Source organism: Sminthopsis crassicaudata, chromosome 2 (genome assembly GCF_048593235.1).
Source record: "Sminthopsis crassicaudata isolate SCR6 chromosome 2, ASM4859323v1, whole genome shotgun sequence".
NCBI lineage: Eukaryota > Metazoa > Chordata > Mammalia > Dasyuromorphia > Dasyuridae > Sminthopsis > Sminthopsis crassicaudata.
Window position 1 is genome coordinate 525,457,041 of NC_133618.1, and position 26,133 is coordinate 525,483,173.

Sequence of the window (26,133 nt, forward strand, 5' to 3'; positions counted from 1 at the left end):
GCTATATAATATAGCTTTAGATCAGGCACACCTAGACCACGTTCTAAGTCCGATTCTTTTTGTACAGCAAAATAACTGTTTGGACATGTATATATAAATTGTATTTAACTTATACTTTAACATATTTAACATGTATTGATCAACCTGCCACCTAGGGAAATGAGTGGGGGGAAGGAGGGGAAAAGTTGGAAAAAAGGTTTTGCAATTATCAATGCTGAAAAATTACCTATGCATATTTCCTGTAAATAAAAAGCTATAATAATAATAATAATAATAAAAAGATTATTGCTCTAGAGCTACAAGGAAACTAAGTGACAATCTATTCTAATGTATTTTACAGATCATGGAGCTAAGGGCTAAGAAGTCACAAGCCCTTTCCAAAATCAAACAGGTTAGTAGTGACATTTTTAGATGAATAAATAAAAGCCATTTATAATCATATGAAAAAAATTATCTAAATCAGTATTGATTTTAGAAATGAAAATTAAGATAATACTTAGGTACATCACATACATCAGATTGGCTAAGATGACGGGAAAAGAAAATGATGAACATTGGAAAGAATGTGGGAAAATTGGGACACATGCATTGTTGGTAGACTTGGGATTGATCTAATTCTGAAAAGCAATTTGGAACTAAGCCCAAAAGGCTATGAAACTGTACATATCCATTGATCTGGCAGTGACACTATTGAGTCTGTATCCCAAAGAGATTCTAAAAGATGGAAAAAGACCCACACATGCAAAAAATGTTTGTAGAAGCTCTTTTTGTAGAGGCAATGAACTGGAAAATGAATGGAGGTTCATCGATTGAGGAATAGTTGAAAAAACTTTGTCATGTGAATATAATGGAATATTTCTGTTCTTTAGGAAATGATGAGCAGATTAATTTTTAAAAAGCCTAGAAAAACTTACATGAACTGATTCTGAGTAAGCAAGCAGGACAAAGAATACTATTTTCACTTTTTTTTTTTTTTGCTTTTAATTTCTTATAGTTTTTCTTTTTGGTTCTGATTTTTCTTTTTTTTAAATTAATTTTATAATTATAATTTTTGACAGTACATATGCATGAGTAATTTTTTTACAACATTATCCTTTGTATTCATTTTTCCAAATTTTCCCCTTCCTCCCTCTATTCCTCCCCTAGATGACAGGCAATCCCATACATATTAAATGTGTTATAGTATATTGGTTCTGATTTTTCTTTGTCATTATGACTAACATGGAAATATATTTGAAATGATTGTAGATATGTAGAGAGTTATAATCTATAGAGTGCTTGTTGTACTGGGGAGAAGAAGAGAGAAAGGGAGATAAAATTTAGAACTCAAACGCTTACATAAATGAATGTTGAAAACTATCTTTACATGTAATAGGAAAAAATAAAATACTATTAAGTGAAAAACAAAAAGAAAAGTCCCTGGAAAGTAGTAGATATTTTATATCTATTTAGACAAAACAACATAATTGAGTGAAAATATCAAAAGGATTAAAACACAACTGCAATTTGGTATCCAGAAAACAAGGAGAATTGTATAACCAACTTTAGGAGGGTTGTTAAGAGAATTTTGCCTTTAAAGATTTTCTTTTTTCTTTAATTCATCTATGCCCATTTAAATAGTTTACCCTGGTTCCACACTGCAACCAAAAGCCCATGGATTTTATGTTTCTCCCTTATCTTCATTTTTACTCTTTGTTTGCCCATTATGGCCAAAGTACTACACACTGGACTTCTTGGTCATGACAAACAAGAAGGAGGACTAGACATTTTTTCCTGATTCCTATGACATTTCAAACTTCTGCAAAATAGAAATTATGAGCCAAGGATAAAAAAAAATTACCAGCTTTATGATCTACAAAACTCATTAATACAAATGAAAATTTCATATAAGATGAAATGATTTACATTTACCCTGTGTCTACTCAGCATCTCCTCTCTCACCATGTACTGGTAGTAAGATTATACTTGCTAACCCAAGGCTGAACACTGGGGCTTACAACAAAGCTCAACCTCACACCCTGGAAATCCCTTTCTCTCTTGAGTATCCTAAAGATCCTGAATCAGTAGCGCAGATACTGGATTGGGCTATGGCTCAGGCCCTTACAACACAGACTACAGTAATAGTATTCTATACTGCAATAGGTCTCTGAAAAAGAGCAGAGAAACTGAGGGAGAGGGGAAGGAAACATGAATTGAGACAAAGTTCACTTCAGCAATATACCATATATACCTGCTCTCAGAGTCTTGGTAATTCAAACTCCAAATGACAAAAATCACTCGCAGCTGCAGTCGGATGAGACTAGCAAGTCACAGAGATGAGATATTGAGGGATGAGACAACACGCTGTGTGTGGGGAGGGTGAGAAGAGGGAAAAGGTGTTGTGTAATACTCCACTAAACCTGAAGGGAAAAGCCTAGAATTAAGTTGGGACCAGTTCTATTCTTCCCCTATCCTTACAGTCAGTGGGGATAAAGACCTAAACTGATAAATTGTTCCACATCAGAGAAGGCTGAGATTCAGAACCTAACAAAATCCCAATCAAAGGAAGAGTCAGAATGTGAGCAACAAAGGAAATAAGGGGAGTAAAAGGGTAACTTTAAATTATCAAAGATCTAAGTAAGAAGGAACTTGAAGATATTGAACATAAGCAGATAAATTAACAGGAAAAAACAATAATAGCAAAAATGGTTCTTGAACTCAGGAATGATGTGGTTGGATCTGAGTATTAGGAATATCAATTTAACAATTTTGTAGAACAGAAAAGAAAAAAAGGAGGCAGGGGAAATTAAGGGGTTATTTCAATGGTTCAAATGATTAGGACCTGAGTTAAAGTGATGGTCTTGAGAATGAAAAAAGGGCAAAAAATAATAAGATAGGATGAATAAGACTTTGTGAATCACTGAAAGAGAGCAGGGAGAAAAGTGAGAGAGAAGAGTCAAGAGAGGAAAAAAATCAAGATTGTGGAGCTGAGATAGGACATATGGTAGTGCTATTAACAGACTTGGGGAAATTAGGAGAGGGAGATTAAAGAGAAAATATAATGAGTTGCATTTTTAAATATCACATACACACACACACACACACACACACATTTGTGAATCATCTACATATGGATGCTCTTATCTTTGTCTTAGTTTCCCTGGCTTACATAAGACAGCTCAAACAACACTGTCTTCAAGAAGTCCTTCTAGAAGATTTAAAATAATTGTAATCATATGGTTTAAGATATCAGGGATGAAAGCAGGAGATAGATGGGACTATAGAAAGGTAAATGGAAAAGGACATATAATTTTGTATATTTATTTAAGATTTTCAAAGCACTTAAAAACAAATGTTACTTAATTTGTTCCTCATAACAGCACTGTAAGATAGATGCTGTTACCCCATTTTATAAATAGGATAAGTGATTTGCTCTACATCATACAGCAGATAAGGGTTTAAGACAGGATTCAAATAAAAGTTCAAAGACTGATGCAAACTCTAGTACTCTATCCCATTGTATGTCCCTTCTACCTCTATTTTGGGCAGGGAAGATATAAGTCAACCAAAAATAAAGGCAGGGGTTCTTCCATTTGGAAAAAAAAAAAAAGAAGCCCCTTAGCCACTGTGTCTTCTCCTCTGTTAATACCTTCCTTCTTTGCTCTTTCTCTTTTTTTTCCTTTGTCTGTCTCTATCTCCCTCTCTCTCTTTCTCTCTGTTTCTCCTCTCCATCCTCTCCTCTCTCTCTCAATACACACATGTACACACACTCTTACATACAGAGTTTAACACATGGTAAGAAGTTAATAAATGCATGTCAACTAAAGAAATATAATAATTATCATTGAAAGAGTAGATGGGAAAGAAAAGAGGATTCAAGACAAAGTCCAGAGATATCTTCATATATAACATGTAGAACATGTCCAGCAAAGGGGACTAGAAAGATAATAAAACAGATAGAAGAAGACTCAGGAGAAGGTGGGAACTTTATGGAGGGAAGTAAACAAGAAGAGGTGGTAGAGAAAAATGCCACCTGATTTAACATGAGAGAAGCATTGATCATAGGAAGTAAGAAGTTTGATGAATTTGAAATCTAGGATGTCTGAGGGGATATCAAATATAAGAGGAATGAATCTGGGGTAGAAAGAAAAACAATGAACCAGTTTTTTAATTTCTTCAAAGATAAGGGAGAGTGATAATAGATAACTGCTACCTGGACGTAGCACTGTGATATTGACGGAGTGAGACAAGCTAAAATGAAGAGAAGTTGCTTTCCTAGCAGCAAACACTGATCTTTGGATAGTCCTTCATTCTTTAGCATGTTGGTTTATTAATCCAAATAAGTCACTATGGAAGAAAATTATAGAAAGTCAAGAGAATGGGTGGAAAAGTAGGAAAGTTTTTGCTTAAACCAGAATATTCAATATTCTACTCCTAACTGTAAGTCTACATATGGAAGTGATGATATCAATCACAAATTCTATCAGATCATACTACCACATAGTAATAGAGTGGGCAGAAAACTCATTATAAAGGTCTTCACCATAGCATCAACTATGGAATGCAGGTTTGTTGCCAAAAGAACAATTGATTAAATTTGGAAAGCTATAAACATTTTTGAACACAGCAACTTGTAAAAACCATCTTTTAGTTGTATAGAATATAAGCTTCTTGAAATCAAGATTACTATAATTTTTATGTTTGCATATTCAAAATCTGTGAATATAAGAGAATAAGAAGAAATGCTTATTGAATGAATAAATGAATAAATAAATATGGAGATTGTAATCTAACTCACTCAAATAAGTACTCAGATTAGTGAGGCCATTGATCTTTTAAGTCCAAGTCATTAAATGTGTGTCAAGTTAATAATATTGTAAATTTTTTTAATCTAAATGTCTCTCCTATATATTTGGTCCTGATGGTTTCTACTCACAGTTTAACACTGTGTTCTTAATACTTTAAGGTTCAGTTATTTCATCATTTCAGGTATTCTCTCTATTGAAACTGACTGTACCGTTACAAGGTAACAGACAATGTGGGAGAGTGATTTGGCAATAAATTAACCACCCTGTGGCTAACAAGGTTTGAAACTACAGAGTACATTAATGTAATTACAAGCTCATGGAAATTGTGTTCTCTCCTTTCTGTATAAATAATATCATTCATCCTGTTGGTTTTATTAACCAATTCTTTGTAAGCCTTTTCCTGGAGAAAAACAAAAACAAAAACTCTGGGATAACCTCAATACATATTGGGCTATGCAGCTCACAGCAGTGTCATAGGATCTAGGAAATGGAAGTGATGAAGTGGATTCATGAAGTTTCTAGATTCCTACAAGATGTCCCCCAAAGCAGAATGAATGAAGATCTCATGTTAATATACTCAAGGAGGAGATATTCAAAAATCTAAGGCTTTTGGAGCACTGCAAACTATAGATCAAATCTCTGTGTTAAAACTGTCTTCTGGATTTCCTCTGATCTAAAACTATTGCCCTCCCTGACATGGTAATTCCTATGACTCTGTAGAGATTCTTCATAGGGTAAGGATAAGACTGACATTTAGCAAGTCGGCAAATCAGACGTTTTTTGACCCATGACCACTTAGCTACAGTGGGGTGCTAATTATTTCCAGTGCTATGCACAAGTGGAAAAATTATGTACTCCACTGGATAAAATATCCTAAAACATGACATTTGATTAATTAATAAAATAAATACATATGCATAGCTTCTTTTACTATTTATAATTTTTAATTTTGTATATAATGCATCCAGGAGTAAGTTGTTGAATCTTGTTTTTATCGATGCATTTTGTCATAATAAATTCCTATTACATTCATAATCAATATGAATATCATCAAAAAACAAGAAGTGAAATAATAACCATGCAAAACATTAAACATTAAAAGCAGGATCGATTACATATTCAGAGCTCTAACACTTACTAACTCAAAAGTGACTTCTGTGTGGCACACGACCAATTGCAAATAACCTCAAAATGCAGATTGCCAATGCAAAATCTATGCCAAGTCAATATCAAACATAGCCACTGCTAGTGAAAAAATGATCCATCTTTTAAAGATCTGGTGATTCTAGAATGCTGCCCCTGATTATTAATAATAGCAAATATTTATGTAGTACTTTATACTATGAAAGGTACTTTACACATATTATTCAACTCAGTATAATTTAACAAACATTTACTAAATACCTACTAAGTGCCAGACAATGTACTAGGGACACAGAACAAAAATAGTAATTACTCTTCAGAAATTTACATTTTCCTGGAAGGTCTTGCATTCTTGCATTATCTCACCAAGACTTCCAGAGTAAGGAAGGTGTTATGGTTATTTTCAGTTAAAGAAACTGAAATTTGAGAGCTAGCGCCTTTTCCAGAGTTGCACAGTTCTCTAGGACATATGAAATCTAATTTAAACTCAGGTTTTCCTGACATCAAATCCAGTATCATCAGTCTCTAAAACTCTTTGTTATTAACTAAATAGGTTCTAGAATTCTAGAATTGTCCTGAGGCAAAGAAAAACAAGAGATCATAATTAAGAACTGATAAGTTTAAAGTTAAAGATACTGCCTCCTACATGAAGCAGTTCCTAATCTTTCCAAGTGAAAATAACCCATCATTTCTTCATATTCCTTATGGCATATTACCTGGACAACTGTTACCTTGCCAAGATGATTCACAGCTATTTGTGCCTATGTTTATCCCTTCATTGGATTGGATGCTTCTTAAGGCAAGTGATTGAATCTTCTCCCATCTTTGTATACTCAATGCCTAACACACAGTCTTGTACAAAGTGCTCAATCAATATTTATCAATTTGAATTGAAAAGAATGAAAGTGGTTTTCTAAAGAAACATCTGAGCTATTCTTCCAGATTTTAGGCTTTCCATATTCCAATCCTCAACATATATATATATATATAGATATATATAGATATCTATATCTATATATATCTATATATATCTATATATATATATATATATATATATATATATATACCATCATCACATTAACTTCTTATATACCATATCAATTGCATTGATTACCTGATAAAAAAGTTTTTAAGAAATAATAAGTTTCTGGTAACATCAAGGCCCTACAATAATATCATAAAATTGGAAAAGTTCAAAAGTAGTGAGGCCTTTATGTTATATAGTCAAATTGAAGATGTCAATTAAGGGCCTCAGAACTCATACAGAAGAAAGCATGATTAAGGAAGAACACTAGAAACAGTTGGAAAACTGGAGTTTGAATGTAAAATCAAGAACATACTAGAATACTTGTTCATGTGCTAAAAGAACTTATTAGAATTCTTACTCCCCTGCCATTTACTCCCCATATTCTTCCTACACATTTTAGAACATGTCAGAAACATATAGGGGCATTCAAAGTCTCTTTGAAGAACTTTGGAATCAATTGTGAAACATGGGAGACACTGGCAAAGGACTGCGCCAAATGGTGTGCCCACATCAAAGAAAGCACTGTGCTCTATCAGCAAAATGGAATTGTAGTAGCTCAAAAGAAACATGAGATGTGCAAATTTAGAGATATCTCCACTCCAAATGTACTTATGGAAACTTTATGCCCAGCCTGTAATAAAGCCTTCTACGCTTGTATTAGTGTGATTAGCTATAGTCAGAAATATTGCACCTTCATCCCAACATAGTGATATCATTTTGGTCTTTTTCCAGCATGAAGGACAACCACCCCTGCAAAATCCTAATCTCTCTAACATATAAGAATCTTGTACATTTTTGAAGAAATCTATCATATACAGACATATATATATATATATATGTGTGTGTGTGTGTGTGTATGTATGTGTATATAAAGAGAGTGTGTTTTTTTCTCCTCCAAGTTAAATATTTTCATTTCTCTCAACTAAACTTTTATTGCACTGTTTTGAGTCCAATTATTCTAGTCCCATGCCTCTGGATAAATTCCACATGGTCAGTGTCCTTTGGGCACAGAAATGAATATGAGATTCCCCAGGTGTGGTCTAAAGAGGGTAGATAGAATAAAGTTAGACTCTGACTTGATTTATTCTGGACTCTATAATTCACTTAATAGAGGTTAAAATCACATTAAATTCTTTGTTGTCACCAGGTTCCACTCTCAAGTTTTATTGAGTTTACAATCCAATAAACACTCAGGTTTTTTATGGCAACTGCTGTCTAGTTGTTATCTCCCTCCATGTTATACTTCAAACTAAAAGTTAGAATTTGATTTCTCAGTATAATTATTATTAAATATAAATGCATAGACACTTTACAAAACCTGTATAAGTAGCACCAATCAAGCCTCTCCAGATAATATTAACCAAATTATGTCATTCAACATGGTAACTTCCCTCCATGTTTAAGGTTATATGCAAATTTAATTAACACATTAAGTTCTTCTTATTTCTTGCACTTCTACTGAATAGCAGCTTCAAAAACATTTATTATTTATATTTTGTATTACTTATTATCACTTTACATGTAGGAATAACCTTCCTAACTAGACTGTAAATGCAATAACTAAAGAAACATGTTTTTCTGTATTCCCAATAATGCCTAAAAGAAAACTGAGAATATAATGCTTACTTGCTGATATATAAGTAAGTAATACAATTTTTGAGGGATGGGGAAGACTGCCTCAGCCTCCTGACCTTACCTTAAACTTAATTTTACACATTAAAAAAAAAAAAAAAGCCAATAATACAATAACCTTTGGTCAGAAAAAAAAAATACAAGGTATATCTGAAAAAATAAAATAAAAATTTATAAATGGAAAAGCCTTTGAACAATACTAATTCAAATACTCTATGAAATAAGTTGGAAATTGACATTAATTTTTGACAATAAATTTCCAACTAAGTGCCATAGAATGCATTATTTGGTCACGGTACAAGGAATGATGTGGGTGATGTAAGAACTGATCTACAATAATATTTTTTTAAATGTGTATATGGTAAATATTAGTGATAAACGATATATTTTGAATGTTCCTTTCAAAAAAAGTTCTATTCTGTACAAAACTACAAAAATAAGTCAGATTTGTGAACATAGTTTAATTATAAATAATACACTATCTGACAGAACTGTGATCACAGTTATGCCTCCTACCTCCTGCCAAAAAAAATGTGTTTAAGTCCTTTCAAAAGAACGATATCTAAGCTTTAGCCTTTTTATTTTATATATACATAGGTTGCCATAGATTCAAAATAATCTCTATACAATTCTTTGCCTAGGAAGAAGCTATCATGAAACTGGATCACATATTCATTCCTGGAATTACTACTGTGTTCCAGCCAAATAACATTTTGTAATGATTTTCCCTAACATCTTGGAACAACAAAGTGCCATAAAATGGCACAAGACATCGTGAAGGTGTCTATAAATCTCTTCTTCCTGCCTGTCTATCCTAGTGTGCAAAAATCATTTGCACATCGCTCATTCTTACTCTGGCCTTTAGTGCTTTTTCCAGATTCTACAGTTAAGCAACATTTTCCCCAAAGGATTCTAGTCCACCATTGACACTCTGGAGTGTGAGCATATCTAATCTTAAGAGCTTCCAGTAACTTGCAATAACAAAAGCATGTAAATTGCAAGCCATTACCTCTCCAACTCTAAGCCAACAGTGTTTCTCAAGGTCAGTCATGTTTGGACAGTGGGAAAAAAAAAACAAAAACAAAAACAAAAACAGATAAATAGGTTGGTTTTTTTTTTCTCCCCTCTTTAAGTTTGATATGTTTTTCAAAAGGGGGAGAGGGAGGTCATGCTGCCCAATAGTTCAAGTTCATCCACCCAAGACAGCTTTCCAAATAGCCTATCCTTAAATATTCACCCTTCAAGCCCTTTGCTTTTCATTTCTAGTTCTAAGAATGATAAACAAATGAATACTCATTGTTTCTAGAAAGTCCAATAGAAACCAAATGAATACTCATTGTTTCTAGAAAGTCCCAGGTCATCAGTTATGGCACCATTCTATACCTGTGACTCCTCAGCAAAAGCTCTCTTCCCTATTCACTATGAAATAAGAATTTAGGTTTCCTGAAGGCAGGACTTTATATTGTCATTGGTATTTTTTAAAAACTAGGTCTTCGGGTCTCAACCAGATTGGAATTGCAGTGGTCATTCATATCCTCATTCCTAATAATACATAGGAGCTTTAATCTGTTCTTTTATTTTTTCTTTTTTGATCTGGGACAAATCACTTACCCCTTAGGCAGATTGGTGGCCTTCTGTTCTTGGGAGTTCATTACATTGGTTCTGGACTTAGTATAGATACCCAAACAGCTTTATTGTAGTTTAGAACTCCCAAATTCAAGCAAGTCATTAGTCTCCATCTCCCAATAACATAGACTATATGAGGTATGTAACTACATGCAGATGTCTTTTAATTTATATCCTAGCACCTACCACAATGACTGGCACAGATTGTGCATTTTAAAATGTTTTTCTTTTTTTTCTTAATTCTGTGTGGGACAGGTAGGGTGCAAGACCCCCTTCTCAATCCAATTAACTAATCAGAGACATCATCAGTACAAAGAAAAAGCATTTATTTAATCCCTTCAAGGAGAGGCCCACACACACCTGGGAGCCATCCCAGCCATCCCAACTCCACCATGTGCTCTGGAACCTGGCCAGCTTCTGGATTGTCAATGGTTTAAAGCAAAAGACTCGAGCCTTCTCATTGGATAGACTAACAGGATGTAACCATCCTTGACCAATAATCACTAATGCTGGCTGCCTCCCCACAGGTCATGTCACTTCCTGCAACTTCCTGTATTTCAGGTTCAAAGTCCATTCCTTCAGAGAGTAAATGACCTCCCCCAAGATCCAAAATTCTGGGAACAGGGAACATGTGACAATACTGAGAATCCAATCAGTCCCATTCAATTCCTAGAAATCAGAATAATTCATTTGGAATCATTCTCTTCAACATTCCTTCATAGAATGATAATAATATAGATATTTATGTATTACATTGTCTGTTACATAATTGCTTTAAAGGTTGCAAGATGCTTTACATATATTATTTTATTTGATCTTTACAACCCTAGTCCCATTTTACAATTGAGAAAATTTGAAAATAAGATAGGCTAATAAGATAGACAATGAATAAGTCAGTGTCACAAAATTATTAAGTGGTTTAGAAAGTATTTTAATCTAGTTCTCCCAAACAGAGCAGCTGTTGAGATAAATAAGTGGTGTATCTGTGTTTGCATGTATGTATACCTGTGTACACATATTTAGAGTTCATTTTTACAGGGAACATAAACCCCTCCTTTTCAAAATGTATTAAGGCAATCCCTCTACAACTTAACCTTTGAGAGGCTTATATGGGGAAAGTTAATGTGTCTGTATAACAGTAAAGGACCAAATCCTGGGGCACTGAACAGTTAAATGACTTGCCCAGAGTCATACAGACATTATAATTTGATTTTAGTCATTAAAAAAAAATCTATATATAAAAAAGAAAACAGAATGAAATTAATCAATTCTTGTTGAAAATTTTACTGCATTTTTTGAAATGTGGCAGAATACAATAACATATTCATTTTTCATATTTGTCTCATTTATTATATTTGAATGAATAAATTTTATCAATTTTTCTAATAAAAAAAATTAATACCTTAAACATAATATAAGAAAGGTAATGTGGAGATATAAAATGAACAGTAAATTTAAAATCAGCATCTGGTTTGAAGCATTGCTATTTATCTCTGGCTTCTGTAATTCCTCATGGTTCTATACTATAATCACATAGGGGAAGGAAAGGAATTAGACCCATGACTTAAATAATATAGGAAAATCCAACTGAGGAACCTCTCACATCTTTTATGTGACTTTTGTCTTAAAAGAATTATCTATAGCAGGGGTTCTCAAAATGTGGGTCAGGGATTTAATATACCCAAGATTCTTTCAGGGGGTTATTAATATTATGTTAATATTAATAATACAATAATGTTAAGCTGTTTTTATTTTTAGCAGAGTAAAAAGTGATAAACTTACTTGGGTGTCTCTCTATGATTTTTCACAGCATAAAGGAAAGCTGAAGCCAACATTTGAAAATTGAAAGTCTATAGCACTGAGAGATTAAATGATATGCTCAGAATAATATGGCTACTATATATCAGAGACAGGACTTGGTCCCTAGTCTTCCTTTAAGGTTGCTATGCCCTTTTGCTCCATTAGGACAGAAAGGGGGGCACAATGCTGAGTCTGAAGTCAATAAGATTCATCTTCATGAAGAGGAATCAAATCTGGTCTCAGACATTTCTTAAGTAATCCTGTGACATCACTTAACCCTATTTGCCTCAGTTTCCTCATCTATAAAATGAACTGGAGAAAGAAATGGCAAACGACTTCAGTATCTTTATCAACAAAACCCCAAATGTGATCACAAAGAGTCAGACACAACTTAAAAACATCTAAGCAATAACAAAAATGTCACATTGCCTCTTGAATATATAAAACACCTAATTTTTGCTACATGTCTGATGTCAAAGAATAAGACACAGTTCTTACCCCAATGGAAATTATAGCCTAGTTGGATAACAAAGAGATATATGTGATAACATGTGGAACAAAAGCAAATTGTGCTCATTTCACAGGTGAAGAAACTAAGGCAAAGACAGGTTATACAACTTTCCTAGCATTGCCTAAATCAGGGACAAGAATGACATTTCAACACTGATATGGTAAGTGTATTATTGGTCCACTGTTTGATTTTTGGACTTATTCTGTAATTTCATTGATGTAGGTGGTGAAGAAAAGGCCTGGTACAGAAAAAATGGTACACATTAACAACTACTCTGTGGTTTGTAGTTTTAAGAATTCTCTTAAGGCATCTAGAGGTTTAAACAAGTAACCCACAGATGCATGGTCAGTTTGCATGATAAGCAGGGCTTGAATTCACATCTTTCTGCTTCTGAAACCATATCTTTACCTATTTTACCACAATGTCAATTATTTGACACTCTCCAAATCTATGAGTTCCTTCAGGACAGGAATTGTTTATGTCTTTTTTTCTCATGTATTTAGCAAAGTTTGAAGCACATATTAAGTCCTTAATTATTACTTCTTGACATGACTTACTTGCTAAGCTAGGAAAGGGAAAATAAATAGCTTAGCCAGCAAGCAAAAATAAGAGACCTTCTCTAGTGTGACTCTTTATAGTGCCAAATGTGTAGCTGTTGTGCTGATCAAGTTTTCAATCATGTTCTTGGTTGGCTAGCCAAAGCTAACTTTAGAAAGCTAACAAGCAATGGTAAGACAAAGTTAAATAATTTTCATTTTTTGCCTTGTAATAGAGGTATTTAAGCCCACTGGCAGAGCTCGACTATGTGACATTTTTACCTGTTTGGTGTTCTTCCCATGGTGCAAAACATTTAGAAGAAAGCAAATGAAGGTGAGCAACATAAGACTGTTTTGAAAGTTAAGGATAAGAACTGAGAAAGCCATACTGGTAGCTGAGCCATTTCTGCCTCTTGGCAGCACTCTGCAGGAAAGAGTATTTGAGGGATTTATGCAATGTCCAATTTCAGTAATGAAGGAATGTAGGCATAGAAAAGGACACTGGCTGATCTTGAAGTGGACTTCCAGGATAGCATAAAGCTCCTGGGCTCTTGCAAGCAAATTACACAAGCTCACACAGCAATTAAGTGACCTGCTAAAACTGTAGCAACCCTAGAAATTTTTAATCTTCTCTAATACAGATGTGAATAGTTGTTTGTGTCTGCTATTTCATAAGGAAGAGAGTTCTTTTATAAGATACTGAACTTTTCTGATCTGTGATTAGGGGAAGGGGCAGAGGTAAAGGAATTCATCTTCTGAATGAAATAAGTTACTTTCTTGAGAGGAATGATACATGAAATTGAATGCTATGTCCAATCCATGAAATTAATCCCTCTGTGATAACTTAATTATTTTAAATCATGTTCTTCGATAAAGATGAATAAATGAAGCAACATCAAGGGAAGGAGAAAAGGAACATGTGGGAATAAAGTTGAGTAATACTCTTAGATAAGAGCAGTAGTCATATTCATGGGGTACAATTTAAGAGTCTAATATTCCTATGTCCCCTAGAAACACAGTTTGCTGACCTTGCTCACATTTGTTATAGCATAAAAGGCTATGTTCCAATATGTTCCTTACAGTGGGATAATGAATGAAAATTCTACATTTAGTTAATCAAGTCAGAAAGATTTGTGGATTATCTACTTTGTGAGAGCTACAATGTTACTATACATACAGAGGATTCAAAGGATAAGACATAGTTCTTACCCCAAGGGAAATTATAGCCTCGTTGGATAGAAAAGAGATATAGGTGAAAAATATCATTAAAAGAAACCGTTTTCCCTCCTAGTAGTATATGTTAAGGACTAAATTATACGGTCCATATAAATAGAAATCATGTCTTAATATTCTCACTTTCTTCCCCAGTGCCAAGCCAAGTTCTTTTTACACATAGCAGATGAATAATAAATAGTTTTTGAATGAATGAATAAGTATAAAATCAGTGATACTATCAATAAGAGCTACAGAAGAAACACCTATTATTTATCTCACAATGCACTTTCTGAGCAAGACTTTCCTATATGCCGGTAACATTCCATACAGGAGATTAGACTGAGTAGGGTTTTGGAAGAATAATTGGATTTAGAAAAGTGGGAAGACATCACAGCCAGGGAACAGTATGGATTAAGGTCCAGATGTAGAGAATGGTCATAATGTTTTAGAATGACATGAAGAGACTAGTTTTGTTAGAATAAGAGGTTTGGTAGGAGATAAGCCCAAGAACAGATTGTGAGAGATCAAGAATTTTGAACTTGACCCTAGAGGCCACTATTGAAAGACTTGCAGCAGGGCATATTAATGTGATGAAAACCCTATTTCCTGAGAGATTAATCTATCTGATATATATGTAGGAGAAAGATACTGAAGTCATAGGTAACTAGTTCATGGACTAATGCAATTGAACAGACAAGATCCTGAGTGGGGAAAAGTAGGACTAGAAAGGAAGGGATGTATGTAAAAGGCACAATTTAAAATTCATTTCTTTATCAAAATCTGACATCTCCTAAGAGACTAGATAGCTATCATCATGACATGAGGATGCAGTGGCTAAATTTTTTAAAAAATATTTCATAGTACAATGTGAATGAATATACTATGAATTCATATATATCATGCAGGAATATTCTCTTTTTTCATCTCTGCCTGCTGCATTCCCTGGCTTCTTTCAAGTCCCAACTAAAAATCACTACCTTCTGTAGGAAGTTTTTCTTAATTATAGTGCCTTTCCTTAATTTATTATTTTAAATTAATTCTGTATATAACTTATTTATATATTGCATACAGTTGTTTGCATTCTCCTCCATTCAACTATAGGCTCCTTGAGGGCACAAACTGTCTTTTGCCTGTCTTTGTACCCTCAGTGCTAAGTACAGTGCCTTGCATATATTAAATAAATGTTTATTGATGGACTGACTGCTACTCTAAGATGAAATATTTTAGAAGTTCAATTTTGAATTGGACAGCTTTTAGAAGGAGGAAGCCACCGAGAATGATTTGAGAAACTCATGTCATTTGTGAGACTGGTTTTACATCATCACAAGACCTTTCTTCTTTTCTCTCTTGCTCTCATTACTTCATATTTTTCATATTCCTTTTCTTTCTCTCCACCTTAGACCTGCCATAGGCAATGCTTAGCCTTACTTGTGAAACCCAGAAGAGGTACTAATAAGACACCTGTTGTTTTTGAGTAAAGAAAATGTTTATCAAACAAAGGCCATAGCCTTTAAGAACTACCTTTCACATCAAGAACTGCCTCCTACCTGTACAGATTGGTCTCTCCAGCAGGAAACTAGTTTCACCAGGGAAAGATCAGCATCAGGAAAATGAAATTCAGTTTTACCTAGAAACATGCAAAGTACTCATCGTGACTTAAGAGTATTCAGAACATGTAACTTCTGAGACAAATACCTGCTATACTAGATTGTCAGCTAATAGTTGATTTACATTTTCTGAAAATTCACATTTCACAGTCAATTTAAATGCATGTCATCACTTGTTGAGAAGATAAGGGCATCTTGAAACATTCAACTAATAAAAATTTTCCTTCTAGGAAAAGCAAAATCCTCAATTAAGCTCAGTCATCCACATCTCAAAGCTGTTTACATTAACATTTTCTATATGGATTGAGGAAGAATTTTAAAAATAGTGAAATGGAAAGAAATGTGGTCAAAATATTATTATGGTTCTGGGAGTGACAAGCAAATTGATTTTTGGGGAAGAAGCAAATTATCATTGGCATTATACTTGCTTCTTCCTGACTACAAATGCATCTCAACTCTCCCCAATCCTTAAAATAACCCTCACTGGATTCAACTTGCCCACTAACTACCATCTAATATATTTTCCCTCTTATTAAATTAAACTCCTTAAAAATGTGTCTACAATTGGGAATTGCAATTCTCTTCTAAATTACTTCCAAAGTGCAATTTAGATTCTGATTTCTTTATTCAATTGAAACTGTTTTCTCCAAAATTATCAATGACTTCTAAATGTCACATCTAATGACACCTCTATTCTCATTCTTGAATTCTCTGTAGTATCTGATGCAGTTGATTAACTTTTCCTTCTAGATATACTCTCCTTTCAGTTTTTTTGACTTTGCTCTCTCTTTTGGATCAACTCTAACCTTTCCGAATGCTTCTTTTCTGTCTTTATTGCTAGATCTTTATTCATATCATGGTGAATATCTCCCAGTGCTCTATCATGAACCCATTCCTTTTATTTTCCTGTTTTATCTCATTTGTTGATCTTACCAGTTTTTTGTCAGTTTCGTTATCATATGAATACAAATAAGTACCAAATTTATTAATCTACCCCAATCCCTTAACTTAATCCCATAGTCAACTCCCTTTTGGATAGCACAAGGTCCATGTGCCACAGATATCTTAAATTCAACACAACATAACTCAGTCTTCCCCGCCCCCCCAATCCATCTTCTTTTAGGAACCTCTTTATTAACAATCAAGAAGACCACAATTTTTCAAGTCTCCAGATTCACAAGTTCAGTGTTGTTCTTTGGATAACACTCTTGTTTGCTGCCTTATATATTAAAATAAATTGTCAAATATTATTTCTTCATAAAAATCTCTCATATCTCACCATTTCCCCCTACTTGCAGACCTAAGAATTTAATTTCCTGGGCTATTAAAATAGACTGGTGCTTGGTCTCTCTATCCAGTCCTTCTTGATTATAATTAGTCTTCCATTCAGTTGCCAAAGCAATTTTCCCAACATATAGATCTAACCAGGTCACTTCATCCCTTCAATAAGCTCCAGTGGTTCCCTAGTACCCAAATATCTAGTAAAAAATATAAATCCCTCTGTTGGGCATTATATCTCTTTATAACTTGGATCCTTCTTATGTCCCAATATTATTATATAGTACTACTCTCCATGTACTTTACAACCTAGTAACATTGGTCTGTAAATAATGCATCTTTTCTTTGTGTGTCTTTGTTCTGGAAGCTTCCCATGAAGAGAATGATCTCCTCTGACTCTTTAGAAAACCTAGGTTCCTTTGAGACTTAGCTTAAGTACCAACACTTATAGAAATTACTTCCCAGACTACCAGTATCATTTCTAGGATTAAATTCTATCTTCTATTTATTTTTCTTGTATGTTCTGATTTTCAAATATTGTGTTGTCCCATCAGAAAGTAAGCTGTTTAAAGTCAGAGGCACTACCTTTTTTCTTTGAACTTCTAGCACTTAGCATCTGCTCAGCAAATAATAAATACTTAAGAATGTCTTGATGGCACTCTGAAAATGGGCATTTTTCCTCACATAATACTAATATGTAAGACATTCAATAGTAATGTGCATACAGAAGAAAAACTTCATTACTATAATCCATCAGTAGTTCTAATCCTCTCTTTTGTCATTCTTATCTTGCTCTTTAATAATCTCTCCTTCATGCACAGAGTTACTTGAAGCCCAAGACAGTACAGAGAATAATTTAATTTAAATAAGAAAACTCCAATAAATTACTCAATAGAGATGGTGATAAAAATATTCATTTTCTTTTTTTGAAGGGGGTTATCAAAGTTTTTAATAATTTAGTCATGAGTTGAGCAAACATCATCTTCTTCTGAATTCATGGGTTTCTAAAACAATATTCATATTTTCAAGTTTGTTCCTAAATTCTCCAGATTTCCCAAGCTAAACAAGAAATCAGGATCAATTTTCTAACAAACTTGTTCATTAAGAACTGATCTAAGAACTGGCAAAAAGCCATAAAGTAGAGGCCACTGAGTCATTGAACCACTACCTTCAAACCTGACCAATTATGAACCTACATTTGACTCTGTAAAATAGCTCTCTAGGTTCTTTTGACTCATTTTACCTAAGATTTCATTAACTTTGGTAGTCTGAATTCTTAGACAGTGCTCCCCCACCTGCCCCCCCCAAAAAAAAGAAAGAACATTTAAGAGATTTAGAAACAGTATCAACTGACATATCAACTTAAGCTGATTAATAAGAAAAGAGCTAGAAAAATTTTTCTTTGCATTTCCCAACATCTAAATATGCTATGCCTTTGTTGGCAAAAGGCATTTTTTGTTCTTCTTATCTCTTCTTTTATTTAACATCCCTTCAACTTATTAATTTTAAGGCAGAAGAAACAATAGGGCTTATCTATCCCAACACTCATCTTATAGATAAGGAAACCAAGTCACTGACAGATTAAATGTTTTGCCCAGAGCAATAGATATTTCCTCATCAATTGCCTTTTTGTCTGTGGTGGTTAATGACATTTATCAGATTAAAAATTTGAGAGATTGTTCAGTCATTTTCCAATTATGTCTGATTCTTCATGTTCCAATTTGGGGTTTTCTTGGCAAAGATACTGGGATGGTTTGCCCTTTCCTTTACTAGCTAGTTTTAGAGGTGAGGAAACCAAGGCTGTTAAATGACCTCTTAAGTCTTCTTAAGTCCTGGCCTAGCCTTTATCTACTGTGCTATCTAAGCTGCTCTAAAATTTGAGAGATAGGATAATGCTTTTAAACAAACAAATCATACTTTATTATATATATATATATATATATATAATCAGAGTCTATGCAACTCTCTGCTCTCCTTGTGATAATGTGATTTCAGATGATAGGTGTGGTATATAGGCAATGACCAGATACAAATATGTACTTAATAAATACATTTTGATTGATTGAAAATCTATGATGTTACTCAAATTAATATCAGTAGATTAAAATATTGTTATATCTGCAAAAAAAAAAAAAATTCCTTCAAACTGTCAGAATTTAAAATAGGAATGGGTTGGTTTGTTAGGGATCCAAACCTATGCAGGGAAATACTAGTGTAGACTGGAAATTTGTCCGCAACTTATAACTTAAAAGGGTTGTCTGTAGTACTAAATGCTTTTTGAAAAACTGTAATTTCTCACTTAAATTACTGTACTCAGTGTATTTGAAATCTTTGATGTAATTGAGACCAATTAGATTTAAGAAGTTTTTTTAATGATTAATTATAAACTTTTAATTTTTCTTTTCTAAATTAATCAGCAATAGTAAGGAGAAAATGACAAGAGCTAAAACAGGTATTCAGTTCACATAACTAAAGAAAGGAAGAGATACAAGATATTGCTGGATCATTTCCCTATATGAAAAAGAAAAAAAGCAAAACAAAAACAAAAAACAAACAAACAAACAAACAAAAACCCACGGTATGAAAACTGCAAAGAGGAGAAAATCCTGGGTAGTTTCTATGTCCTATTTTCTAGTTCTTCTTGAACACAGCATTTCAGGTAGATTTTTTTCCTTTTGATCTTTACTCCCCACCCCCATCACTTTCTTTTTCTCTCTTTCACTTTGTTGACCTTGTGAATCTACCTTCAAAGCTAAATATTGGTCTTGACTGTAACTACTTACTGGCATCATGGGGCACTTCACAAGGTACTTTAATGTGATGTTAAAATTTTAATATGAGCTAGAAATAAGAGCCAACTTTTCTTGGCTCTGCTGGTGAATTAAAAAAAAAATCTTAATTGCAACTTCAGGGGAGAGATAAAAAGAAAACATTTTGGCCGCACAAATATTAGACAGTCTTCCCACTGTCATGAGTGAGGAGTTTCCTATGTTAGACCATTAAGATATATACTTTCCTAGATGAAATATTGATGTAATATGCACATGTGCTAAAATAAATACATCAAAAAGTATTTGTCTCATGATCTTTCTACTCAACCATTTTATTCTTTTCCTACCTTATGCAATCCAAATCAGCATTTAGTGATCATATACATAATGCAAAGCATGGTCCTATGTGTGTATAGACAAAGAATTTAGATCTTGAAAATATAAAACAGTGTTAAACAACAACAATAAAATCAACACTGTGAAATAACAAGAAACATGATTGGTCCCAGAGAAGATGTACAAGAAGGTGTACACTCTGTTTCCTTGTATCTGATGAGGATGAAGCACTATCTTTTCACTAGATAATTTTTCACCATATGACTAAATTTTGCTAAATTCAGTTTTTGCCTCTTTTTTATTTTTGGTCACTTTGACTCTCTAGTGGGAATAAATTAAGGAAAAAAAGTGATGCAAAAACTAATATAAAAAATAATAAATTAAGTAAAAAAAAGCACATTCATTTAAAATTTTCATCCCCTACATATAAGGATTAGATCCATTATTCTTATTTCATATTTCAAAACTTACCATTTCGTAAATTTCCATAGAAACTTGAATTATCATTGCCAATATTTTTTCCCTTGTTAGAAACAGATTCTGTTTTGTTGCAACTAATAAAAACAAACAAAAAAAGTATCATTGGATATGTATGAGAAAAGTAATACTAAGTGATACATTGTCCATATAGGAAAGCAGGCTCCAAGACAAAATATAAGGAAGCAAAACAAAACTTGTTTGCAGTGATCTACCCAATTCAATCCTCTTTATCGATATTATTCCTTCCCCTCACCCCTTTTACCTCATATGAGATATGATTTTACATTCTCTTCCTGCAGGTTTCTTCCTTTATTAGGAAATAAGTAGGAAATGTTATTTCCATCACATAAATATTAATACCTATTAATATATTGTCTCAGGCATAATGTGCTCTTTTTTTTTAAAGGCCTTTAATATACAATGTGTTATTCAATGTTTTACTTATAATGTCTAATGTTTTCTAAAATTATATGTATTGTGATTAAGGGAAGATGAAGTTTAAAAGGATAAACTTTGGGGAAGCTTGATGATGAAGTGGATAGACCACCAGCCTTGATGTCAGCAGCATCTGAGTTCCAATCTGGCCTCAGAAACTTACTAGCTGTGTGATCCTAGGCAAGTCGCTTAACCCCGAATACTTCATTAAAAAGAAAAAATTTTTTTAAAAATTGTAAACTTTTATTTCTGTTAAGAAATATTATCCTTCCTAAAGCTGGATTCATTATAGCTAAAACCACTATAGTTATACTTTTTCTATTGCTAAACTCACTTTCCTTTAGGATTTAAATGTTTTTAAATGTCTGCCTTGACTTTTTTCTTTGAAGAGAGAAGGGACTATAGGTATGGAATTTCAAATGTCAATGTCAGATATACTGTCAACATGGTCAATGGTTTGGTTGGTTTTGATGAACTACTGTACGGATGGGGAGAAGGAAAGAACATACTAAGAAATGAATATAATATAAAAGCCAAAAAAAAGAAATGAAATAAAAAAGTTGCTAAGCAAGTTTTATCAGTTATATTTATGTTCTAGAGTGTTTTTTAACACAATAGTTAAATAGAAAAAATGCCTATCATTCTTAGTATAAAATTAATTCTAAAGAATGATAATTCTTTGTGTTATATCAATAACCTGTCATCACATCCAAAGTAGATTTATTGACCTGATGAAAAGGCATGTCACCTTAACATCTCAAATTGTTAGCTATTTTTTAAAAATAGGCCTTATGAAGAATAATACAACTATGTAATAATATTTTAACAGAAGTTTATATGGTTCAGATGTATGGATCAGAAGTTACTTTGTATATATTTTTGAGGAGAAGGATTATAATTTTGTTTTTTTAATCTTTGAAAGGCAATGTAATTTTTCAAAAATAATAACTAGTGGAGATGTATTATTGCTTTAAAGTTTACATAGTAGTTATATGTTATCTCAATTGATCTTTACAATAATCCTATGAAGGAGATATTATTATCTTCCTACAGTTGAAGAAATTTAAGCTCAGGGAAGTTAACTTGCCCAGAGTCATACAGCTCAAAAATGTTGGAGACAGTATTTGTACTTAAATCTGTATCATTCCTAGACCAACAACCTACAAATTTCACTACTTAACTGGCTCTAGACTATTTAGCTACTTGGAGTCAGGAATTGCTGTGTTCAAGTATCACCAATGACATAGAATGGATATATGACAATCTAGAATTACTACAAGCAATTCTCAGACTACAATTTGCAGAGAAGGTACCTGACTGCTTTAGGAAATGGAACATTCTTATCTAAAAATTCCCTATGCCAATGAAACTAAAGGTACAATTCCTATTCCTATCCCTTTGCATCTCCCAAGCACAGCATTTTGCCTGGCAATATAAATGCTTGCTTGATGAATGAAACAAATTACCAAATAATTTTGTCAATGAAGGGTTACTCAAATGATCAAGTTTCACAAATTTAGATGTTCTCAAATCCATTCTGTGATGTATGTCTGTACCATGTAGCTCATTACATGACCTCTCCTAAGTTCATCCAAGGAGACTGACCTGACATCTAATATGCCTTCCTCATATTCCTTATAAATGGAGAATTATAGGAAGCCTTTTAAATGTTCACCTGCCATCCTTCCCCCTTGCCAAATAACAGCTATCAGTGTATATTACACATTTATCTTATAACATGTTTTTATTCCTATTGTTTTGAAAGCCTTCATTTACAATGCTTCAGATTATTCATACCTACCATAAATCTCTCCATTGTCTTCTGTTGGATATGCTTTTTTAGTTCTTTAAAGACTATCATGCTCTTTGTTTTGTTGTTGCAGAACAACATTAGTGGAGTAGTAGCATTAAAAATATAGGCATTTGTTTCCTAGAGAAGTAGGAAGACCTTAAAAGGGCACTGCTATCTACTTTCCTTCCTTAGTTTAATTCAGGACCCAATTCCGTGCCCATTTCCATCACCTGTTACCCAGAGACATGATTATGTAAGAGTTGCATTGATTGAATGCTGTAATCAAGGCATTAGTCATTTGTCACGCTTTCTACTCTTGGTCTTGCCTGTGTAAAAATTCAGGATAGCCTCTTTTCAGTAGTGAGAGCCTTTCCTACAAGGCTCGTATGAATGTTCAAGTCTTTGATGTGACTGGCACAATGTCACCTGAAAACAAGAACATCTGGAGAAACTTCTGCCGGATTTCCTCTACGACATTAGCAAACATATATCTCTTAGTCATGCATTTTACCTGAAATTTATAATAGAGGGTCATTGAATAATGTTTGTTTCTGTTATGTTTTTAAAGGAATCTTGAATGATTTTTATGTATGATGAGAGATAACTTATAAGGGAAGGGAAGAGAGACTTTAAAGTAGCATTTTGTGGAATTAAATTTTTTTTCATAATAAATAGGCAATAAGCACTATGAGATATTGTATGTTCTATATCTTTCATTCAAATGAATAAATACATGTGAGATATCTTTTGCAATTCTGCCTGTTCTGTCTCATCAAGGATTCACTTGATAAATGTGTGAATGTGTGCAAGACATATAATCACTTTTTTTTTTTTTTAAGCATTAAGAAGATCTAAGATATGTCCCATTTCTTTGGTATCTTTCCCTCAATCAAATATTTGTACCTATTCTATAATAAGCACATCCAGATTTGTAATGTTGAAATAAAGATTAAAAGTCTCTGCCTTCCCTGATGGTGAAAATAATATTGAAAAACAAATTCTCAGTGGATAGAGCACCAGCCCTAAAGTCAGGAAGACCTGAGATCAAATCTGACCTCAGATACTTAACACTTCCTAGCTGTTAATTCCCAATTTCCTTCAGCAAAAAAAAAAAAAAAAAAAAAAAAATTCTTAGTTTTTTTTCCATATTTTTTTCTGTCTGTTGCCTTTGATCTACTTCCTCAATTCAAATGCACTTGAGATGTCTTTGATTAGCTGATTCTCTCACCAAGCATTCTTTAAATGGTTTTTACTTTCCAATGATCTTCTCTGCTTTATGAAATCATTTTGTTCACAATTTTCTATTATCCTTTGAAATAAAATTTTACAGAGGTGTTTTGTGTTTAGTTAATTCTAAATTAGTTTTTTTCTTAGACAGTGCTTTTTAATAGACAAATAAGTTAAACCATTTGCTGACTAAAATGCTTTTTTTTAGACTCTTCTGGATTCTTTGTTGTGAAATTAATTTACATTAAATAAACTTATTTAAGATTATAATTGGCATCCTTCTCATTTTTATTATCCATCCTTATTTTTTATTGTAACTTTTTAAAACAGGTTAGGGTTGAGTTGTTTCGATTGTATGCTACATCTTTTTATCATTATTATATTTTTTAACTTTACAATAATCTGACCTTTGTTATGATATGTTGATAATAAGACAATTTATAAATAGACGATTCTGCAATACTTTCACATTGCCATCTTTTCTTATGTTAAAAAAAATAATCTTTTCTTTTGTATGCCATTCCCATTCATTGTTTATTAACCCAGTTCTGAAAAAAAATGTTCATTACATAAAGTCATGAGGCATCTATATAGTCTATAAATTTTTGATTCTTCACATTTCTTATTCCTGCTCCATGCTTTCTGATGTTTCTCAACATTTTCATCAGTATACTTACATATTGATGATTTAATGTGAAATGTATTAAGTCCTTTGGAGAATTTCTTGATGTTCTCACACTATGGAACTAATGATGATGCATTAAATAAATTTCTTTTGAAAATACATATTAGAATCACTGCAATAAGTTGCTTTTTCTAGTTGCTTTGAAGCATACAATAATAACTCCAACCTTTAAATATTGGACTATCTTTCCACTTTAATATAATTTTTTCTTTCTTCTGTTTTTATTTCTAATAAGAATATTAACAGTGATATGATTCATTTCTCCAATGGTATATTCACCCATTAGTCATTAGACAAGTAGCTCACCTTTAGAGTTCTAACAACTAAGTTAAAGTTTATAGTTGTGAGATACTTCACTCCATTTGTCCTTTTTGCCATCATTTTGTCACCACTACAGACATGTGGGCAACAGATAATTCTAAGAGCACTTTTCTATTATTCTTTTTTTTTCATAAAACATAATTTTCAATGCACCTATGACTGACTATAGAAAATTTAGTGATAGCAATGTGAATTTTTATAAATGAGATCACTAAGAAATAGATGAAAAATGAACAAAAAATGATTATTGAAGATGAACTCTTAATAGAGTAGAGGTACAAATGTATATCAAGCAAATGATCAGTCCTTAAATAATGGAGACATCTAAGAAATAAATAACCAGAGGCTAGAATGCTTTCAGATAGATTATTGAAACTTTTTCTAAAGAAGATGACCAGACACAAAAATATCTCCACAATTCAATGCTTCTCCAAATATTACTTCCACTTCCTCCAAGGATGTTTCCACAAATATTCCATTGATCTTTTTCTATTCTGACCTGTTACAACATTTATATGTACCACATATTTTGTAGTTGTCTCCCAATTACATTAAGTTTAATTGATCTATTTGTATAAGTCTTACATGTCTAATGAGTTTATAAGTTATTTCAGGGTTGGGAGCAAGCCATACATTTAGATTTCTCACAATACCTTTCAAAATTCCAGGCAACATTAAGAGCTCAATGATTAAAACATTATAGAACTCAATTAGATATAAAAATATAGAAAATTTTGCAAGGAATGACATCTCAGAGAGAAGCATTGAGGTATTTGATTGTTTTTAGAAATCAATAGCTGAAAAAGAAACTTTCTTTACTTTCAGATTAAAAATATTATATAACTTGGTGAGATCTAAATTTTTAGAATTTTTCCTTTCAAGATTTGAATTTAGCTTGTAAGTAGGATAATAGTCCCATAATTA

The 26,133-nt window shown here is 32.8% G+C and overlaps 1 protein-coding gene across 3 annotated transcripts in view; it reads right to left on the bottom strand.

Moving 5' to 3' along the window:
* WDR72 (WD repeat domain 72) overlaps positions 1 to 26,133 on the bottom strand; it is a 275,177-nt gene that overhangs the window by 81,624 nt on the left and 167,420 nt on the right. For all 3 annotated transcript variants that reach the window (XM_074294549.1, XM_074294547.1, XM_074294548.1), the window contains 2 exons: positions 20,741 to 20,823; positions 15,825 to 15,904 (listed from right to left, as the gene is read on the bottom strand). In XM_074294549.1, the coding sequence (XP_074150650.1) occupies positions 15,825 to 15,904; positions 20,741 to 20,823 (163 nt within the window). The remainder of the gene's footprint in view (positions 1 to 15,824; positions 15,905 to 20,740; positions 20,824 to 26,133) is intronic.